Genomic DNA, 19,602 nt, shown 5'->3' with positions numbered 1-19,602 from the left:
AACATCCAGGGCTGGTGAGGCCAGGTCATACCATCCAGGGCTCGTGAGGCCGGGTCATACCAACGAGGGTTGGTGAGGCCGGGTCATACCATCCAGGGCTGGTCAGTCCAGGTCATACCATACAGGGCATGTGAGGCCGGTTCATACCATCCAGGGGTGGTTAGGCCGTGTCAAACCAACCTGGGCTGGTGAGGCCAGGTCATAACATTCAGGGCTGGTGAGGCCAGGTCATACCATCCAGGGCTCGTGAGGCTGGGTCATACCAACGGGGTTGGTGAGGCTGGGTCATACCATCCAGGGCTGGTGAGGCCGGGTAATACCATCCAGAGCTGGTGAGGCCGGGTCATACCATCCTGGGCAGGTGAGCCCGAGTCATACCATCCGGGGCAGGTGAGCCCGGGCCATTCCATCCAGGGCAGGGGAGGGTGGGTCTTACCATCTAGGGCTGCTGAGGCCTGGTCATACCAATCCAGGGCTGGTAAACCCGGGTCATACCAAACAGGGCGGGTCATACCGTACAGGGCAGGTGAGCTGGGTCATACCATCCAGGGCTGATGAGGCCGGGTCATACTTTCCTGGGCTGGTGAAGCCGGGTCATACCATACAGCAGGGCAGGTGAACCCGGGTCATACCATACAGGGCAGGTGAGGCTGGGTCATACCGTACAGGGCAGGCGACCTGGGTCATGCCACCCAGGGCTGATGAGGCTGGGTCATAATATCCAGGGTGGTGAGGCCGGGTCAAACCATCCAAAGCTGATGAGCCCGGGTCATACCATACAGGGCATGTGAGGCCGGGTCATACCATCCAGGGCTGATAAGGCCGGGTCATACTTTCCAGGGCTGGTGAGGCCAGGTCATACCATCCAGGGCTGATGAGGCTGGGTCATACCACCCAGGGCTGGTGAGGCTGGGTCATACCATACAGGGCAGGTGAGGCCGGGTCATACAGGGCAGGTGAGGCTGCGTCATACTATCCAGGCTGGTGAGGCTGGGTCATACCATACAGGGAGGCGAGGGCCTGTCATACCATCCAGGGCTGGTGTGGGCAGTCATACCATCCAGGGCTGGTGAGGCCAGTTCATACTATCCTGGTCTGGTGAGGCCAGGTCATACTATCCTGGTCTGGTGAGGCCGGGTCATATCAGGCAGGGCTGATGAGGTCGAGTCATCCCGCTCAGGGCTGGTGAGGCCGGGTCATACTATCCTGGTCTGGTGAGGCCGGGTAATACCAGGCAGGGCTGATGAGATCGAGTCATCCCGCTCAGGGCTGGTTAGGCCGGGTCATACCATCCAGGGCAGGTGAGGCCTGGTATACCATCCAGGGAAGGTGAGGAACGGCCATACCATCCAGGGCAGGTGAGGCTGAGTCATACCATCCAGGGCATGTGAGGCCTGGTAATACCATCCAGGGCAGGTGAGGCTGAGTCATACCATCCAGGGCAGGTGAGGCTGAGTCATACCCTTCAGAGCTGGTGAGGCCTGGTCATACCATCCAGGGCTGGTGAGGCCGGGTCATATCATCCACGGCTGGTGAGGCGGGTCATGCCATCCCGGGCAGGTGAGGCCAGGCTGGATCATCCGGTGAGGCCTGTTCATACAATCCAGGTAGCTGCAGTTTGCATTGTTTGCAGCACTGAGACACCTTCTTTGACAGAGTACATGGTGGGGTTCATCTGACAGTAGCAGTGGTTCGCATCATTTGCAGGACTGAGACACCTCGTTCTTTGACAGTGTGTTTGTTGGGGTTTCTCTGACATCAGCAGCGGTGCGTATCGTTTGCTGGACTGACACACCTCCTTCTTTTTGACAGTGTGCATGTTTGGTTCCTCTTACAGCAGCAGCGGTGCGCATCGTTTGCAGGACTGAGACACCTCGTTCTTTGGCATTGTGTATGTTGGGGGTTCCTCTTACAGCAGCAGCGGTGCGCATCGTTTGCAGGACTGAGACACCTCGTTCTTTGACAGAGGGATGTCGGGGTTCATCTGACAGTAGCAGCGGTGAGCATCGTTTGCAGAACTGAGTCACCTCATTCTTTGACAGTGTGTATGTTGGGGTTTCTCTGACAGTAGCAGCGATGTGCATCGTTTGCAGGACTGAGACACCTCGTTCTTTGACAGAGTGGATGTTGGGTTTCCAATGATAGTAGCAGCGGTGTGCATCATTTGCAGGACTGAGACACCTCATTCTTTGACAGACAGATTTTGGGGTTCATCTGACAAGTAGCGATGTGCATCGTTTGCAGGACTGAGACACCTCGTTCTTTGACAGAGGGATGTCGGGGTTCATCTGACAGTAGCAGCGGTGAGCATCGTTTGCAGCACTGAGACACCTCCTTCTTTTACAGAGTACATGGTGGGGTTCATCTGACAGTAGCAGCGGTGTGCATCGTTTGCAGCACTGAGACACTCGTTCTTTTAAAGTTTGTACGTTGGGGTTCCTCTTACAGTAGCAGCACTGCGCATCGTTTGCAGGACTGAGACACCTTGTTTTTTGTCAGGGTGTATCTTGGGGTTTCTCTGACAGTAGCAGCGGTGTGCATCGTTTGCTGGACTGACACACCTTGTTCTTTGACAGAGGGCATGTTGGGTTTCCACTGACAGTAGCAGCAGTGCGTATCATTTGCAGGACTGAGACACATCGTTCTTTGACAGGCAGATGTCGGGGTTCATCCGACTAGCAGGTGTGTGCATCGTTTGTAGGACTCAAACACCTCGTTCTTTGACTTAGTGCGTGTTGGGTTCCTCTGACCGTAGCAGCGGTGCGCATCGTTTACAGAACTGAGACACCTCGTTCTTTGACAGACAGATGTCGGGGTTTCTCTGACAGCAGCAGCGGTGCGCATCGTTTGCTGGACTGAGACACCTCATTCTTTGACAGTGTGTATGTTGGGGTTTCTCTGACAGTAGCAGCGGTGTGCATCGTTTGCAGGACTGAGTCACCTCGTTCTTTGACAGTGTGTATGTTAGTGTTCCTCTTACAGTAGCAGCGGTGTGCATTGATTGCAGGACTGAGACACCTCGTTGTTTGAAAGCGTGCATGTTTGTTTCCTCTTACAGTAGCAGCGGTGCGCATCGTTTGCAGGACTGAGACACCTCGTTCTTCGACAGTGTGTATGTTTGATTCCTCTTACAGTAGCAGTGGTGTGCATCGTTTGCAGGACTGAGGCACCTCGTTGTTTGAAAGCGTGCATGTTTGGTTGCTCTTACAGAAGCAGTGGTGCGCATCGTTTGCAGGACTGAGACACCTTGTTGTTTGACAGCGTGCATGTTTGGTTCCTCTTACAATAGCAGCGGTGCGCATCGTTTGCAGGACTGAGACACCTCGTTCTTTGACAGTGTGTATGTTGGGGGTTCCTCTTACAGAAGCAGCGGTGCGCATCGTTTGCAGGACTGAGACACCTCGTTCTTTGACAGTGTGTATGTTGGGGGTTCCTCTTACAGAAGCAGCGGTGCTCACCATTTGCAGGACTGAGCCACCTTGTTCTTTGACAGAGGGATGTCGGGGTTCATCTGACTGTAGCAGCGGTGTGCATCGTTTGCAGGACTGAGACACCTCGTTCTTTGACTGAGTGCATGTTCGGGTTCCTCTGACTGTAGCAGCGCTGTGCATCGTTTGCAGGACTGAGACACCTTGTTCTTTGACAGTATGCATGTAGCGGTTCCTCTGACAGTAGCAGCGGTGCGCATCGTTTTCAGGACTGAGACACCTCGTTCTTTGACTGAGTGCATGTTCGGGTTCCTCTGACTGTAGCAGCGCTGTGCATCGTTTGCAGGACTGAGACACCTTGTTCTTTGACAGTATGCATGTAGCGGTTCCTCTGACAGTAGCAGCGGTGTGCATCGTTTGCAGGACTGAGACACCTCGTTCTTTGACTGAGTGCATGTTCGGGTTTCTCTGACTGTAGCAGCGCTGTGCATCGTTTGCAGGACTGAGACACCTTGTTCTTTGACAGTATGCATGTAGCGGTTCTTCTGACAGTAGCAGCGGTGTGCATCGTTTGCAGGACTGAGACACCTCGTTCTTTGACTGAGTGCATGTTCGGGTTCCTCTGACTGTAGCAGCGCTGTGCATCGTTTGCAGGACTGAGACACCTTGTTCTTTGACAGTATGCATGTAGCGGTTCCTCTGACAGTAGCAGCGGTGTGCATCATTTGCAGGACTGAGACACCTCGTTCTTTGACTGAGTGCATGTTCGGGTTTCTCTGACTGTAGCAGCGCTGTGCATCGTTTGCAGGACTGAGACACCTTGTTCTTTGACAGTGTGTATGTTGGGGGTTCCTCTTACAGAAGCAGCGGTGCTCACCATTTGCAGGACTGAGGCACCTCGTTGTTTGAAAGCGTGCATGTTTAGTTGCTCTTACAGAAGCAGTGGTGCGCATCGTTTGCAGGACTGAGACACCTCGTTCTTTGACAATGTGTATGTTGGGGGTTCCTCTTACAGAAGCAGCGGTGCGCATCGTTTGCAGGACTGAGACACCTCGTTCTTTGACAGTGTGTATGTTGGGGGTTCCTCTTACAGAAGCAGCGGTGCTCACCATTTGCAGGACTGAGACACCTTGTTCTTTGACAGAGGGATGTCGGGGTTCATCTGACTGTAGCAGCGGTGTGCATCGTTTGCAGGACTGAGACACCTCGTTCTTTGACTGAGTGCATGTTCGGGTTCCTCTGACTGTAGCAGCGCTGTGCATCGTTTGCAGGACTGAGACACCTTGTTCTTTGACAGTATGCATGTAGCGGTTCCTCTGACAGTAGGAGCGGTGTGCATCGTTTGCAGGACTGAGACACCTCGTTCTTTGACTGAGTGCATGTTCGGGTTTCTCTGACTGTAGCAGCGCTGTGCATCGTTTGCAGGACTGAAACACCTTGTTCTTTGACAGTATGCATGTAGCGGTTCCTCTGACAGTAGCAGCGGTGTGCATCGTTTGCAGGACTGAGACACCTCGTTCTTTGACAGTATGCATGTAGCGGTGTCCATTGTTCTCTTGACTCAGCACCCCGTTTTTAGGTCGAGCCTGGGCAGTGCATGCGCTGCTCTGAAAGCCATGCAGGAGTATGTACTTGAAACCCCGCTAACTCCCCGCCCATATTTAGCATTGGCTTGCGTCTTTATCTTTCGTAAATGCTCGCTTCTCATTCTTTATTAGGCTTGTAAGTCCCTCTTTAGTACCGCCTTGTCTTCATGTGTAACCTCTCAAAAGGGTATGTCTTACTTCAGTGGGCAGGAGGGCCTCTCATGCGCAGTTGCGCCCACCAGCTTTAATTCGTGGGAAACGGGGAGCTCTTAAGGGGCCATGGGAAGAGGAAGGGGGCAACGCAGCGATGCCTTTCGGGACGTCAAAGATGCCTGATGTAAATTCCGCTAGATATGGCGTGTTTATTTTCTGAACGGAAGCATTTAGAATGCAATAGGTTTTGCATTTGCGAGAGTTTAATCTATTGGCATTGTAAATGACATTGATTTTTTTGTTTTAAAAACCAAAAAAGAATTCAAAGGCATGGTCATTTACAATGCTAATAGCTCAAACTTGCGTAAATGCAAGACCTATTGCATTGCAAATGCTTGTTTGGGACTGCATGTTGGGAAATCCCAAACGAGGTTTCGCAGGATACCGAAAGGAGTGCACTGCTGTTACTGTACTGTGCAGGGGTGTGCTTCTTTCGGTGTCCTGAGACAACTCGTTTGTTGCCAGAGTGCATGCTGGAATTACTCAGACCGTAGCAATGGTGTGTTACTCCCAGTAGTCTGAGGGGCCATGCCGCAGTGCGTTTTGGGATCACTTGGGCTGCACATCAGTCCCCTTTCTGCACAGATTTATGCATGTGCCAGTAATTTCTCACTGTGTTTGTAGTGAACTCATTGCAAAATCCCACTCATGGCTCTTTCTGTTTTCCCAGAAGCTCTGCCGCAGCCCCCCGAGTCCATGGACAACCGGCCCCTCTTCCAGACCTTGCACTCCCTGGCTGAGGACAACATAGCCTTTTTCCAGGGGAACGCTGCGGAGCTGGGACAGCGCTTTGTGGCAGCCTTCACCAGCATTCAAGAACATGCCCGCGTCCTGGAGACCGCCATGGGCAACTTTGCCAGCTTCTATCACATCTTCGACTTTGACGAGAAGACTCCGGCCAATGGCTACCGCAGCCTCATGAAGCTGGTGCTGGCCTGCGTGCAGCACATCATCCACAAGTCCCGCTATGTGGCAACCAACCGCCGCAGCATCTTCTTCAGGACCAACCATAACTGTATGGAGCTGGAGGCCTACTGCACAGCTCTCACCCAGCTCCGTGCTCTGGTGTACTTCGCACAGAGGCTGCTCACTGCCAACCGGCATGGAAATCTGTTCTTCGAGGAGGACCACGGGCTCACGGAGGAGTTTCTCAAGGAGTACTGCACTATGCACAAGGGCTGTTTTTATGGCCGCTGCTTGGGATTCCAGGTAAGACTTAGGGGTTTGTCTTCTAGTTCGAGTTAATATGTGGCTAATTCCCCGCTAGGAAAAATGAATAGTCTCCTCTTCTCGTTGTGGGAGATTACGCGTGGGTACTAATCTCCTCTAGAGAGGACTTGATAATGAGGTCCTTCCCTGGCTTTGGAAGACTATCCCAGAGGCTGCTTCCCGCTACAGAGGCCGAATTGGGATCCTTGGAGACCATTCCTGGTCTCTGGTCCTTTGCTGGTGCTGGTGGTGGTGTGGGTGGGATCTTAGAAGAATGTTCCTGGTCGCTGGGCCTCTGATAGAGAGGCCAGGGGTGGGGTTCCTAATCTATCTCTAGTGGCTATTTCTGGAGGCTGCTCCTCTGATAGAGAGCGGTACAAAAGGGGGTGGTGATGGACGGAGCATCCGAACCAATCAAACACTCACACCCAGTCAACAGATCTGGGTTTAATCCATCACAGTTCTTTAGCCCACTCTGCCACCCCAGTTCAGACATGGCCATATGCAAATCAGTCTGACCCTGTGCCTCATGGGAACAGTCCAGCCCGAACTGCCAAGCCATGCCTTCCCTGGACCGGATTCAAGCTTCCTAGGACCGGTTTCTGGCATTTCAGCCGTCTTCAGCCAGGCTTGTTTGAATCCAGTGGCAAAGTGAGCAAGGGACTCACGTCTGAGCGAGAGGCCAGGAGTGGGTTCCTAGTCTAGCTCTAGTAGACTATTTCTGGAGGCTGCTCTTCTGATAGAGAGGCCAGGGGTGGATTCCTAGTCTAGCTCTAGTAGAGTATTTCTGGAGGCTGTTCCCCCGATAGAGAGGCCAGGGGTGGGTTCCTAGTCTAGCTCTAGTAGAGTATTTCTGGAGGCTGCTCCTCTGATAGAGAGGCCGGGGGTGGGTTCCTAGTCTAGCTCTAGTAGAGTATTTCAGGCCGCTGCTTCTCTGATAAAGAGGTCGGGGTGGGGTTTCTAGTCTAGCTCTAGTAGACTATTTCTGGAGGCTGCTCCCCTAATAGAGAGGCCATGGGTGGGTTCCTAGTCTAGCTCTAGTAGACTATTCCTGGAGGCTGCTCCTCAGATAGAGAGGCCAGGGTGGGTTCCTAGTCTAGCTCTAGTAGAGTATTTCTGGAGGCTGCTCCTCTGATAGAAAGGCCAGGAGTGGGTTCCTAGTCTAGCTCTAGTGAGTATTTCTGGAGGCTGCTCTTCTGATAGAGAGGCCATGCGGGGATTCCTAGTCTAGCTCTAGTAGAGTATTTCTGGAGGCTGCTCCCCTGATAGAGAGGCCAGGAGTGGGTTCCTAGCCTAGCTCTAGTAGAGTATTTCTGGAGGCTGCTCCTCTGATAGAGAGGCCGGGGGTGGGTTCCTAGTCTAGCTCTAGTAGAGTATTTCTGGAGGCTGCTCCTCTGATAGAGAGGCCATGGGTGGGTTCCTAGTCTAGCACTAGTAGACTATTTCTGGAGGCTGCTCCCCTGATAGAGACGCCAGGGGTGGGTTTCCTGCTCTATCTCTAGTGGACTATTTCTGGAGGCTGCTCCCCCGATAGAGAGGTTAGGGGTGGGTTCCTAGTCTAGCTCTAGTAGACTATTTCTGGAGGCTGCTCCCCTGATAGAGAGGTCAGGGTGGGTTCCTAGTCTAGCTCTAGTAGATTATTTCTGGAGGCTGCTCCTCTGATAGAGAGGCCGGGGGTGGGTTCCTAGTCTAGCTCTAGTAGACTATTCCTGGAGGCTGCTCCCCTGATAGAGAGGCCAGAGGTGGGTTCCTAGTCTAGCTCTAGTGAGTATTTCTGGAGGCTGTTCCCCCGATAGAGAGGTCAGGGGTGGGTTCCTAGTCTAGCTCTAGTAGAGTATTTCTGGAGGCTGCTCCCCCGATAGAGAGGTCAGGGGTGGGTTCCTAGTCTAGCTCTAGTAGACTATTTCTGAAGGCTGCTCCCCTGATAGAGAGGTCAGGGGGGGGGGGGTCCTAGTCTAGCTCTAGTAGACTATTTCTGGAGGCTGCTCCCCCGATAGAGAGGTCAGGGGTGGGTTCCTAGTCTAGCTCTAGTAGACTATTTCTGAAGGCTGCTCCCCTGATAGAGAGGTCAGGGGTGGGTTCCTAGTCTAGCTCTAGTAGACTATTCCTGGAGGCTGCTCCCCTGATAGAGAGGCCAGAGGTGGGTTTCCTAGTCTAGCTCTAGTGAGTATTTCTGGAGGCTGTTCCCCCGATAGAGAGGTCTGGGGTGGGTTCCTAGTCTAGCTCTAGTAGAGTATTTCTGGAGGCTGCTCCCCCGATAGAGAGGTCAGGGGTGGGTTCCTAGTCTAGCTCTAGTAGACTATTTCTGAAGGCTGCTCCCCTGATAGAGAGGTCAGGGGTGGGTTCCTAGTCTAGCTCTAGTAGACTATTTCTGGAGGCTGCTCCCCCGATAGAGAGGTCAGGGGTGGGTTCCTAGTCTAGCTCTAGTAGACTATTTCTGGAGGCTGCTCCTCTGATAGAGAGGCCAGGAGTGGGTTCCTAGTCTAGCTCTAGTGGGTATTTCTGGAGGCTGCTCCCCTGATTGAGTGGTCAGGGGTGGGTTCCTAGTTTAGCTCTAGTAGAGTATTTCTGGAGGCTGCTCCCCCGATAGAGAGGTCAGGGGTGGGTTCCTAGTCTAGCTCTAGTAGACTATTTCTGGAGGCTGCTCCCCCGATAGAGAGGTCAGGGGTGGGTTCCTAGTCTAGCTCTAGTGGACTATTTCTGGAGGCTGCTCCCCCGATAGAGAGGTCAGGGGTGGGTTCCTAGTCTAGCTCTAGTAGACTATTTCTGGAGGCTGCTCCTCTGATAGAGAGGCCAGGAGTGGGTTCCTAGTCTAGCTCTAGTAGACTATTTCTGGAGGCTGCTCTTCTGATAGAGAGGCCAGGAGTGGGTTCCTAGTCTAGCTCTAGTAGACTATTTCTGGAGGCAGCTCCCCCGATAGAAAGGCTAGGAATGGGTTCCTAGTCTAGCTCTAGTGAGTATTTCTGGAGGCTGCTCCCCTGATAGAGAGGTCAGGGGTGGGTTCCTAGTCTAGCTCTAGTAGAGTATTTCTGGAGGCTGCTCCCCCGATAGAAAGGTCAGGGGTGGGTTCCTAGTCTAGCTCTAGTAGACTATTTCTGGAGGCTGCTCCCCCGATAGAGAGGTCAGGGGTGGGTTCCTAGTCTAGCTCTAGTAGACTATTTCTGGAGGCTGCTCCCCCGATAGAGAGGTCAGGGGTGGGTTCCTAGTCTAGCTCTAGTGGATATTTCTGGAGGCTGCTCCCCCGATAGAGAGGTCAGGGGTGGGTTCCTAGTCTAGCTCTAGTAGACTATTTCTGGAGGCTGCTCCCCCGATAGAGAGGTCAGGGGTGGGTTCCTAGTCTAGCTCTAGTGGACTATTTCTGGAGGCTGCTCCCCCGATATTCCGCGGTATAGCAAATAGAACAGATATTTGCAGTGCAATAGGTCTGGCATTTAAATTTGTGACCTATGGCGTTGGTAAGAAGTGAAAGCAGAGTTTTTCCCTTTTGGTTATTAATTATCAAAAGCACACCTTGTGCAACAAAGTCTATTCCAATCAATATTGGAGACTATCACATTCATACATGAAACATTTGAAAAGAAAAAAAGTAAAAAAGTGATAATTCCAAACACATATAAAAAACAACGGCCTGTTTTATTATTAAATTAAATTAAAAACATTAAAAATGCATTCCACCACATGTAGATTAAGTACATAATTTAAAAAACAGTACAGTACATAATATGAAATCTTTACAATTCAATTGGAGAAGAACAGCAAAAGGACAATTTAATCTGTCTTAGAAGTGTTGATCAAGAAATCATGTAGTGCAACATAAGGCTGGATTTAATGACCAATGCCCTCACTGATGTTGGCCCTTCCTGATTTAACTGTTAACGAAGCGTCAACGCGTTTCGGCAGTTAAATGGGTTTACAATCACCTTCTTCAGGACGAATATAGTAAACTTCTTCTTAATGCAGCATCACCTGTGCTCGCGCACGGCGGTCTGGAATTATTTTTGCTAGTTATCTTTTTCTTGTATTCAACATCAATTTGTTACGCTTTAAAATTGCTTATCCATATCTGGTAGATCTCTTTCTGGATATATGGAGAACTTGCTGGGTTTACTTCAAAACCTGAAAATGTGTTCAATCTTTTATTCGAGATCTTCTTTCCTGTATATTTGTTTTTCTCTCTGAGTATAATCCTGGTGGGTGTTCCCCTGCAAATAAGGATGCGATTTCAAGGGTGCCAGGGTGTTGCGCACACACATGTCCAAAGGACATGTGTGTGTAACATACAACTTAGAATAATGCACTAAAGTGCATTTTTCTAAGTTTTCGCTATTTACCATGAAGTCAGACTTCGCGGTAAATAGCGGCCAAAAATTGCGAATTCGCAAAAAAAAATGGTTAATGAATTGCATTTAAGGAATCTCAAATAGAGATTCCTTAAATGCAATTCCTCGCAATTTAGCGATTTTGCTATTAGCGATTTTTGCATTTGGGATGATGAATCCCAAATGCAAAAATTGCGCTCGCAAGGGCCAGATTCTCAGAATCTGGCCCTTTGCGAGCGCAATTTTCAATGATGAATCTGGCTGTAAGTCACTTGAGTTCGTTCAACTCCTTCGACTTGGTCCAGCTAGTTGCATCTCGATGAGTTCACTCGTACGCAGCCTTCCGTCCACTAGCAGTATGGATGGCATGACTTCTACACCTTGCAGTCCTCTGCCTTGTGTAACATTTCCTGTATGATTCATTGTCTCTGTATAATGTGTGTGATGTTAAGCGCCCTGACTCCATACACCAGCATGCAGGGCCGGACTGGGAACTGAAAGCAGCCCTGGCAAATTTTGCCAGACCAGCCCCCATCTGGCGCAAAGCGAACCAGCCCCCATCCAGCGCGTAGCGAGCGCAGCGAGCGAGCCTGACGGCCACTAGGGGGGTTTGGGAATTTTGGAAAAACGACAGACCAAAATGGTGAATTTTACAGCACATTTTTCATTACATATTCAAATTGTATCAACTTTCAAAGCACAGTAAACAGTAGATGATGACCTTAAAGAACATCAGGTTACCCACCCAGTCATATGTATTCATAGGCATTCTTTCAGAGAGCACCAAAAATAGACACAAGTAATGAATCAGAGAGAACAAAGGCTCCCCCAGCTTCAATGTTTAGAGCCTGTGCGTGGCTCCAATGACGTGGGCAAGATTGTTTTCTTAGAGCCTAGATGGCTCCTACGATGGGCATAAGTATTTCCTAGAGGGCCAAGAGGGGCCCATGTCTGCCCCCATGGTGTGGCGCAGTGGTGCCCACGTTCTTGCCATTCCGTAGAGTGTCCCTGGGAGGGACAGAAGCGGCACAGTGGTGCCAGGCCTTATGTGTAGATCCCCAGCTGCCCAGCAAGTAGTGGGCAACTGCACCGTTTAGGCCATTAGGTACTTTGGTGGACATGTTCTTTTGGCTAAAGGAGTAAGTGAGACGCACTCCTTTACCCCTACTTTGGCATCCACAGCTGCGCAGCACTTAGTGCCAGCTGCAGCGTTTAGGCCCTGTTCTTGTTCTCAGCTGCCCAGCAGGTAGTGGGCTGCTGAAAAGTTTAGGTTTGCGCAGATGGCGCACCTCTGACTGGCGCTGCCCTGGCAGCGCGCCCTGACATTCTGCGCACAGGGCATTTGAGCCCCTTTGGAGATGGCCAGTTGGCCAGGGGGACTGGTAGATGTATAGGGCGCAACGCCCTAATGTGATTGATGTACTCTGAATGTAGTGCTAGGAAATGTAATGCATTTAGCATGTGTTACGCACCCTGTGTTTTATACCTCTAAACTGTGGTTTATGATTATGAGGTTGTGTAGCATATTATGGTTTATGCTAGGGAGATTATGTTTCACTCTGTGATTTACGCCCCTAATGTGAGTTTTACTTAGGAGGTAGGGTCTAATGTGTTTAGACTAGTGAGAAATTGCATAATGTGTTTATGCTGGTGAGGTTGGCGCAGGAGGTAATACGCACCTGAGGTGACTGTGGTGCATAATGTTGTTTGTTACTGGTTGTGGTGGAGTACAGTGATTACCATTGGTTACTGGTTGTATGTTTATGACCTATTTTTACTTGTACCAATTTCTGCTAAGTGTTGATCCCGACAGTGGCCGACGTGGCCCTGTCCTGTGTAAATAATCCCTTGTGAATATTGCCCGTGCCAGTTGGCACAATGTATGTTGTGTTATTACTATCTGATGTGTTGAGAATACAAAGGCTATTTTTATATAACCTTGTGTGGAGTTCCTTTTGTAGTGTGCCTGGGGTGTTGCTGCTGTGTGCGTGCGCAAATGCTTTACACATTGCCTCCGGGATAAGCCTGACTGCTCGTGCCAAGCTACCAAGGGGAAGAGCAGGGGTTATCTTGGCGTGTAACTCCCTTGCCCTGACTAGAGTGGTGGTTTCTGCCTGGCTTTGGCGCAAGCCTTAGCCAACCAGAAATCCCTTTTCTAACAACTTGCATCCTAGAAGTACAATTTGGCATAACAGCCATCTGTGGAAGAATACGGAGGATGGCTTACTGAAGAATATTCTTGGCATATGGGGCACCCGGACTAAAATACTGGCACATTGAATGTAACCGTTGGCATGATAAAGGACAACCGTGGAATATCTAAGGTGGTGCAACCATGACGAAATGCTAATCCTGATACTAGAGTTTATCCCCCTGATCCAAAACCGGCCCCCCACCCCCTCCAGCCTACCGGGGGATTGCCCGGTGCCCAAAAGCAGGCCCGGACTGGTGCTTTTGGGCACCGGGCAATCCCCCGGTAGGCTGGAGGGGGTGGGGGGCCGGTTTTGGATCAGGGGGCCGGTTTTGTGAGTGGGGGCCGATTTTCGGTCCGACCCGACCGGTACAGCGTGTCAGTCAGACAGTCTGACACTGACAGGCTGTACCGGTCGGGTCGGACCGAAAATCGGCCCCCACTCACAAAACCAGCCCCCTGACCCTGATCCAAAACCGGCCCCCCACCCAGACAGTACTGTACTCACTCAGTCACCACGCCGCCCATACACTGCAGCAGCAGGCAGCAACACAAGCCTGATTGTCGACCTTTGCACTCCACTGACGTGCGGTGCAACCTAAAAAAAAAAAAGCGGAAGCGTAACGTTGGAGGAGAGGGAGGTGCTTGACTGTGCGCAGCGCGCAGTTATGCCCTGCCTCCTCCTCCGGCGCGTCTGTGCGCCGCCTAGGGTGCTGTCTTTCACTTATGTGCATTGAATAGGGGCAATTAAAACTGCGCAGGTTGCAGGCCCTGATCATGAGAGAGAGCCAGCCAGGAGACGAGGACCGGAGCGCCGAGCGGCCAGTCCACCATCATTTAATTTATTGTACTGGGGTGGCTAGGCCCAGGGCCGCTGGCGCGCTGCTTGCGCCGCTGGAAGTAGGCAGCCCTCCTCCTGTCCTGTGTCTGTCTGCCACCAACACAGCGCGGCCCCCGACCCGGCTGTGGTCTGAGTGACGGCCTGACCGTGAGTGAGGATTTGAGTAAACATCATTTTGGGTGGATGTGTAATGTGTTCAGGCATCTAATCTTGTCCTAAGGAGTGTGCTGCGGCAGGCCTCAGAGGAGGGTCTTTGTAAGAACTCTAGTGTGTTCTCAGCAGGGGCCGGGCCCAGCTGGCCGATTGATTGATCTCACAGGCCCCGCGCTCTGCATGCATGTAGACGAGAGAAACCAAGCGTGGCAAAAAAAAAAGGCCTTCGGCTATATACAAGATCGGGAGGACGAAACCCAGAGTGAAATTAAATTTCAATCCTCGATATGCATCCCGGTCGCAGGGGGCTTTGGATCGTGCTAGTCATCGCCCTCAGCCTCTTCGCTCATTTGAAGGAAACCAGAGCCTTGTAACTTAGCTGTGGTCAGCAGCCGGACTCAAGAAACCCCGAGGCGGCAGAGACCCAATCAGTTCTGGAAGGCCCTGGAGGGTGAAACGTTGCACCTGCCAGGCCCGCATGGACAGAGTCGGACCCTGGGGAGAAGTCTAGAGAGCACACGGCCTGCCAGGTACTCTACACTGGCCTAAACCATGTGCCTAGGAGGACGCACAGACAGTGTCATTAGCCGCTTGAACGCCACTTTCCAGTCAGGTAAGCCAGAAATCTGACTGCCATGAGATTTACTATTCTCTTTACAAAGTTTTGGGTTATTTCACTGTCGATAACGATATGTACATAAAATAAACAAAGCACAACGAATAGTTCTTTTTAAAATTATGGTTATGTGCCCAATTCGTAGTAAGAAGGCGTGCTACTAAAATTAGTTTAAATGTGATTTCCCCATTTAAAATCACATTTCAAGTTAACTTCTTTATAGATTTTATTGTAAGGTTGAGTAAACTTGCGCCGGCCTCACCAAATTGCTCCCCTCGTCTTGCCTCGCTGCTAAGAAGTGTCTTACGAGTGTCCACGACTTTTAGTATCAGTTGCTGCTTGTTAATGAATGCATTTGCGCCGTCACTAAAGTTTAGCAGAGGCGAGCAAGTTAATGCTGGCGGCACAGTGCCTGCAGCTTGTGTGATCTGGTGCAGTTACGCCGGTCCTTTGATGTATGACCGACTGCCTGAGCCATGAGCTATAAAACAGGAAACAACTTCGCAGTTTTTGAAAACAGCCAGCCTGAGATTGCCTGGCTGTGACCTATAATGTAACTTACTGAAGGTGTGGATCAGTGTGTCTTAACATCGTCGACACTGACGCTCTGATGCTTAATGCCCGGTGCCTTATGCAGCGCTGGGGGGCTCGAGTAAGTCTGCTGACTTAGTCTGACTCTAATTAGACAGCAGCTGATGGTGAGATCAGACCGTGTTGATAGTTGCCAAGGTCTCAGATTGCTGTATGACATTCTAATAATTTCAGTGTAGTTGGGGCCCTTAACATCTTGGAGTGGTGACTCGATTGTCAGAGAGCGGCCTGGAGTTCAAAGTGCTGTAATGTATTTTCATGCCATTAATATTGACTGCCAATGGCAGAGTAGCAGTCTTGGGGCCCAGTCCGGCTTAAAGGTAGGATGGTCTGATGCACCGTCATGAATGATCAGATGAATTAGATCATATTCAGACCAGCTCCAGTGCCAGCCTGCCCTCTATAACTTATAACAGCAGGCTGTCTCCAGGCAGTGCTCTTCCATTTCTGGTGCTTTTCAGCGGTTTTAAGTTCTTCTTAGAGTTTCTTGTTACTCAAATGGATGCAATTTCTGGTATTCATGTGCTTCCCTCGTCTTCATTGCTTGATTTTGCTTGCAAGAAAGTGTCACTCATAGTCGTTGAAATGTCACTCATAATTACACTGAGATTATGAAAATGTCACTCACAGCAATCAGAAACCTTGGCAGCTATGCATAGCATGTATTCACTATGTAACCTAATAGCAACACAGTGTGATCTCCTATACAGTAAATTCCAGAGGACATATTATGCATACCGTGCACTTTTCCCTGTTACGCAACGGCGTACCTTTCAAAAGGAGTGCCAGGCGCAAACAGGGATATTGTGCATGGATGACAAAAAATGTACTGCCCCAGGGCAGAGGACTAAGAGTGAAATATGGAGGGGCTGGTTCAAAGCTGCTCCGTGTTTCAGAATGCAGGCAGCAAGGGGGATGTCTGGGGGGTTCATGGGACTCCAATTTTCCCCTCTAGAAGGCTGCCATTAGGAATCACACTGAAAGTGCGCCACCTTTTAGTGGTACAGTGCACCTTCTCAGGGCATGTTTGCCTCTGCGCCCGCATCCCTAATGAGTTGCAGGTGCACAGGCAAAGAAATTTCCTCAATTTTGCATAACCTTTATATTTGTAGATATTTTAACCTAGTTTTACTTTAAGCACTAGCATGCAAGAAAGAGGATGTCAGTTTAGGAGGCGCAGTTACTGATGTTACTGATGTATGAATGTAGTGGGGTGTCATCTGTACACAATTGTAGCAGGTATGCAATACAAATCACCTCCCGAACCCTCTAGAAGAAATTGGGCTTGTTCTCCCCACTGGGAAAATGTTGTCAAAAATGACTTAGAATAATGTATTTTAAAGCATTGATTCCACATAAATTTGCCTAAAATCCATTGCAAGGTAAGGAAATTCAATATTCAAGTGTTGGGTGACCTTGAAGCCAAAGATAAACTCTAGTATCAGGATTAGCATTTCGTCATGGTTGCACCACCTTAGATATTCCACGGTTGTCCTTTATCATGCCAACGGTTACATTCAATGTGCCAGTATTTTAGTCCGGGTGCCCCATATGCCAAGAATATTCTTCAGTAAGCCATCCTCCGTATTCTTCCACAGATGGCTGTTATGCCAAATTGTACTTCTAGGATGCAAGTTGTTAGAAAAGGGATTTCTGGTTGGCTAAGGCTTGCGCCAAAGCCAGGCAGAAACCACCACTCTAGTCAGGGCAAGGGAGTTACACGCCAAGATAACCCCTGCTCATCCCCTTGGTAGCTTGGCACGAGCAGTCAGGCTTATCCCGGAGGCAATGTGTAAAGCATTTGCGCACGCACACAGCAGCAACACCCCAGGCACACTACAAAAGGAACTCCACACAAGGTTATATAAAAATAGCCTTTGTATTCTCAACACATCAGATAGTAATAACACAACATACATTGTGCCAACTGGCACGGGCAATATTCACAAGGGATTATTTACACAGGACAGGGCCACGTCGGCCACTGTCGGGATCAACACTTAGCAGAAATTGGTACAAGTAAAAATAGGTCATAAACATACAACCAGTAACCAATGGTAATCACTGTACTCCACCACAACCAGTAACAAACAACATTATGCACCACAGTCACCTCAGGTGCGTATTACCTCCTGCGCCAACCTCACCAGCATAAACACATTATGCAATTTCTCACTAGTCTAAACACATTAGACCCTACCTCCTAAGTAAAACTCACATTAGGGGCGTAAATCACAGAGTGAAACATAATCTCCCTAGCATAAACCATAATATGCTATACAACCTCATAATCATAAACCACAGTTTAGAGGTATAAAACACAGGGTGCGTAACACATGCTAAATGCATTACATTTCCTAGCACTACATTCAGAGTACATCAATCACATTAGGGCGTTGCGCCCTATACATCTACCAGTCCCCCTGGCCAACTGGCCATCTCCAAAGGGGCTCAAATGCCCTGTGCGCAGAATGTCAGGGCGCGCTGCCAGGGCAGCGCCAGTCAGAGGTGCGCCATCTGCGCAAACCTAAACTTTTCAGCAGCCCACTACCTGCTGGGCAGCTGAGAACAAGAACAGGGCCTAAACGCTGCAGCTGGCACTAAGTGCTGCGCAGCTGTGGATGCCAAAGTAGGGGTAAAGGAGTGCGTCTCACTTACTCCTTTAGCCAAAAGAACATGTCCCCCAAAGTACCTAATGGCCTAAACGGTGCAGTTGCCCACTACTTGCTGGGCAGCTGGGGATCTACACATAAGGCCTGGCACCACTGTGCCGCTTCTGTCCCTCCCAGGGACACTCTACGGAATGGCAAGAACGTGGGCACCACTGCGCCACACCATGGGGGCAGACATGGGCCCCTCTTGGCCCTCTAGGAAATACTTATGCCCATCGTAGGAGCCATCTAGGCTCTAAGAAAACAATCATGCCCACGTCATTGGAGCCACGCACAGGCTCTAAACATTGAAGCTGGGGGAGCCTTTGTTCTCTCTGATTCACTACTTGTGTCTATTTTTGGTGCTCTCTGAAAGAATGCCTATGAATACATATGACTGGGTGGGTAACCTGATGTTCTTTAAGGTCATCATCTACTGTTTACTGTGCTTTGAAAGTTGATACAATTTGAATATGTAATGAAAAATGTGCTGTAAAATTCACCATTTTGGTCTGTCGTTTTTCCAAAATTCCCAAACCCCCCTAGTGGCCGTCAGGCTCGCTCGCTGCGCTCGCTACGCGCTGGATGGGGGCTGGTTCGCTTTGCGCCAGATGGGGGCTGGTCTGGCAAAATTTGCCAGGGCTGCTTTCAGTTCCCAGTCCGGCCCTGCCCAAAAGCACCAGTCCGGGCCTGCCAGCATGATCGCTACAAAAGAAGTGAAGTACATGTGAGCGAAGGGCTCTGGAGAGATGAGGGGCGCCATTGGAGGGTGGCAGTGGGAGCACCCGAGGAGAAGGAGGCTGCTGGGGGCGGGCCGCCCCAGCACAAGTAAAGCCGGCCCTGCCTCCATCTCGCGCTCAGTCACGTCCTTCACGTCCTCCCCACTCCTTCCTTTATCTCCCCTCATCATCCCTCTCGCCCTCTTCACCTTCCCTCCTTCCTATCTCTCCCTCGCCGCTCTCCCTTTCAGTTGCCCTTCTGCTCTCAGCGCTCCCTCTCCGCTCGCACTCTCACTGTGACCTTGGTCTTCTTGTCTGAAGCCTTGAGCAGCTCCCGCTGAGATCAGAGCTGGCCTCAATGCTGCTGCCCCTCCCCCGGAGGTGGGGGTATTGGGGAGACGTGGGGGCGGTGAGGGGTGGGGGGGGGGGGGCGCGAGAGGCAGTGACTGGAGAGGGGAGGGAGGGAGGGGAGGGCAGCAGTGCCGAGGGAGGGGAGGGCGGCAGTGCCTAGAGAGGGGAGGGCGGCAGTGCCATGAGAGGGGAGGGCAGCAGTGCCTAGAGAGGGGAGGGCGGCAGTGCCTAGAGAGGGGAGGGCGGCAGTGTCTGGAGAGGGGAGGGAGGGAGGGGAGGGCAGCAGTGCCGAGGGAGGGGAGGGCAGCAGTGCCGAGGGAAGGGAGGGCTGCAGTGCCGAGGGAGGGAAGGGCAGCAGTGCCTAGAGAGGGGAGGGCAGCAGTGCCATGAGAGGGGAGGGCGGCAGTGCCGAGGGAGGGAAGGGCAGCAGTGCCGAGGGAGGGGAGGGCAGCAGTGCCGAGGGAGGGGAGGGCAGCAGTGCAGAGAGAGGGGAGGGCGGCAGTGCAGAGGGAGGGGAGGTCGGCAGTGCCAAGGGAGGGGAGGGCAGCAGTGCCGAGGGAGGGGAGGGCAGCAGTGCCGAGAGAGGTAAGGGCGGCAGTGCCGAGGGAGGGGAGGGCGGCAGTGCAGAGGGAGGGGAGGTCGGCAGTGCCGAGGGAGGGGAGGTCGGCAGTGCCGAGGGAGGGGAGGGCAGCAGTGCCGAGGGAAGGAAGGGCAGCAGTGCCTAGAGAAGGGAG

At 51.3% G+C, this 19,602-nt stretch overlaps 1 protein-coding gene across 6 annotated transcripts in view; it reads left to right on the top strand.

Annotated features, from left to right (window-relative positions):
- LIPE (lipase E, hormone sensitive type) overlaps positions 1-19,602 on the top strand; it is a 300,019-nt gene that overhangs the window by 194,049 nt on the left and 86,368 nt on the right. For 4 of the 6 annotated variants that reach the window (XM_086933061.1, XM_086933059.1, XM_086933060.1 and 1 more), the window contains one exon: positions 5,898-6,436. In XM_086933061.1, the coding sequence (XP_086789187.1) occupies positions 5,924-6,436 (513 nt within the window). In that variant the 5' untranslated portion in view covers positions 5,898-5,923. The remainder of the gene's footprint in view (positions 1-5,897; positions 6,437-19,602) is intronic. The other 2 variants (XM_086933062.1, XM_086933064.1) reach the window with 1 other exon arrangement.

The sequence above is a fragment of the Lissotriton vulgaris genome, chromosome 7, assembly GCF_964263255.1.
Source record: "Lissotriton vulgaris chromosome 7, aLisVul1.2, whole genome shotgun sequence".
Lineage (NCBI taxonomy): Eukaryota > Metazoa > Chordata > Amphibia > Caudata > Salamandridae > Lissotriton > Lissotriton vulgaris.
The sequence above is the reverse complement of the archived record's forward strand: the minus strand, read 5'-3'. Positions and strand labels throughout refer to the sequence as shown.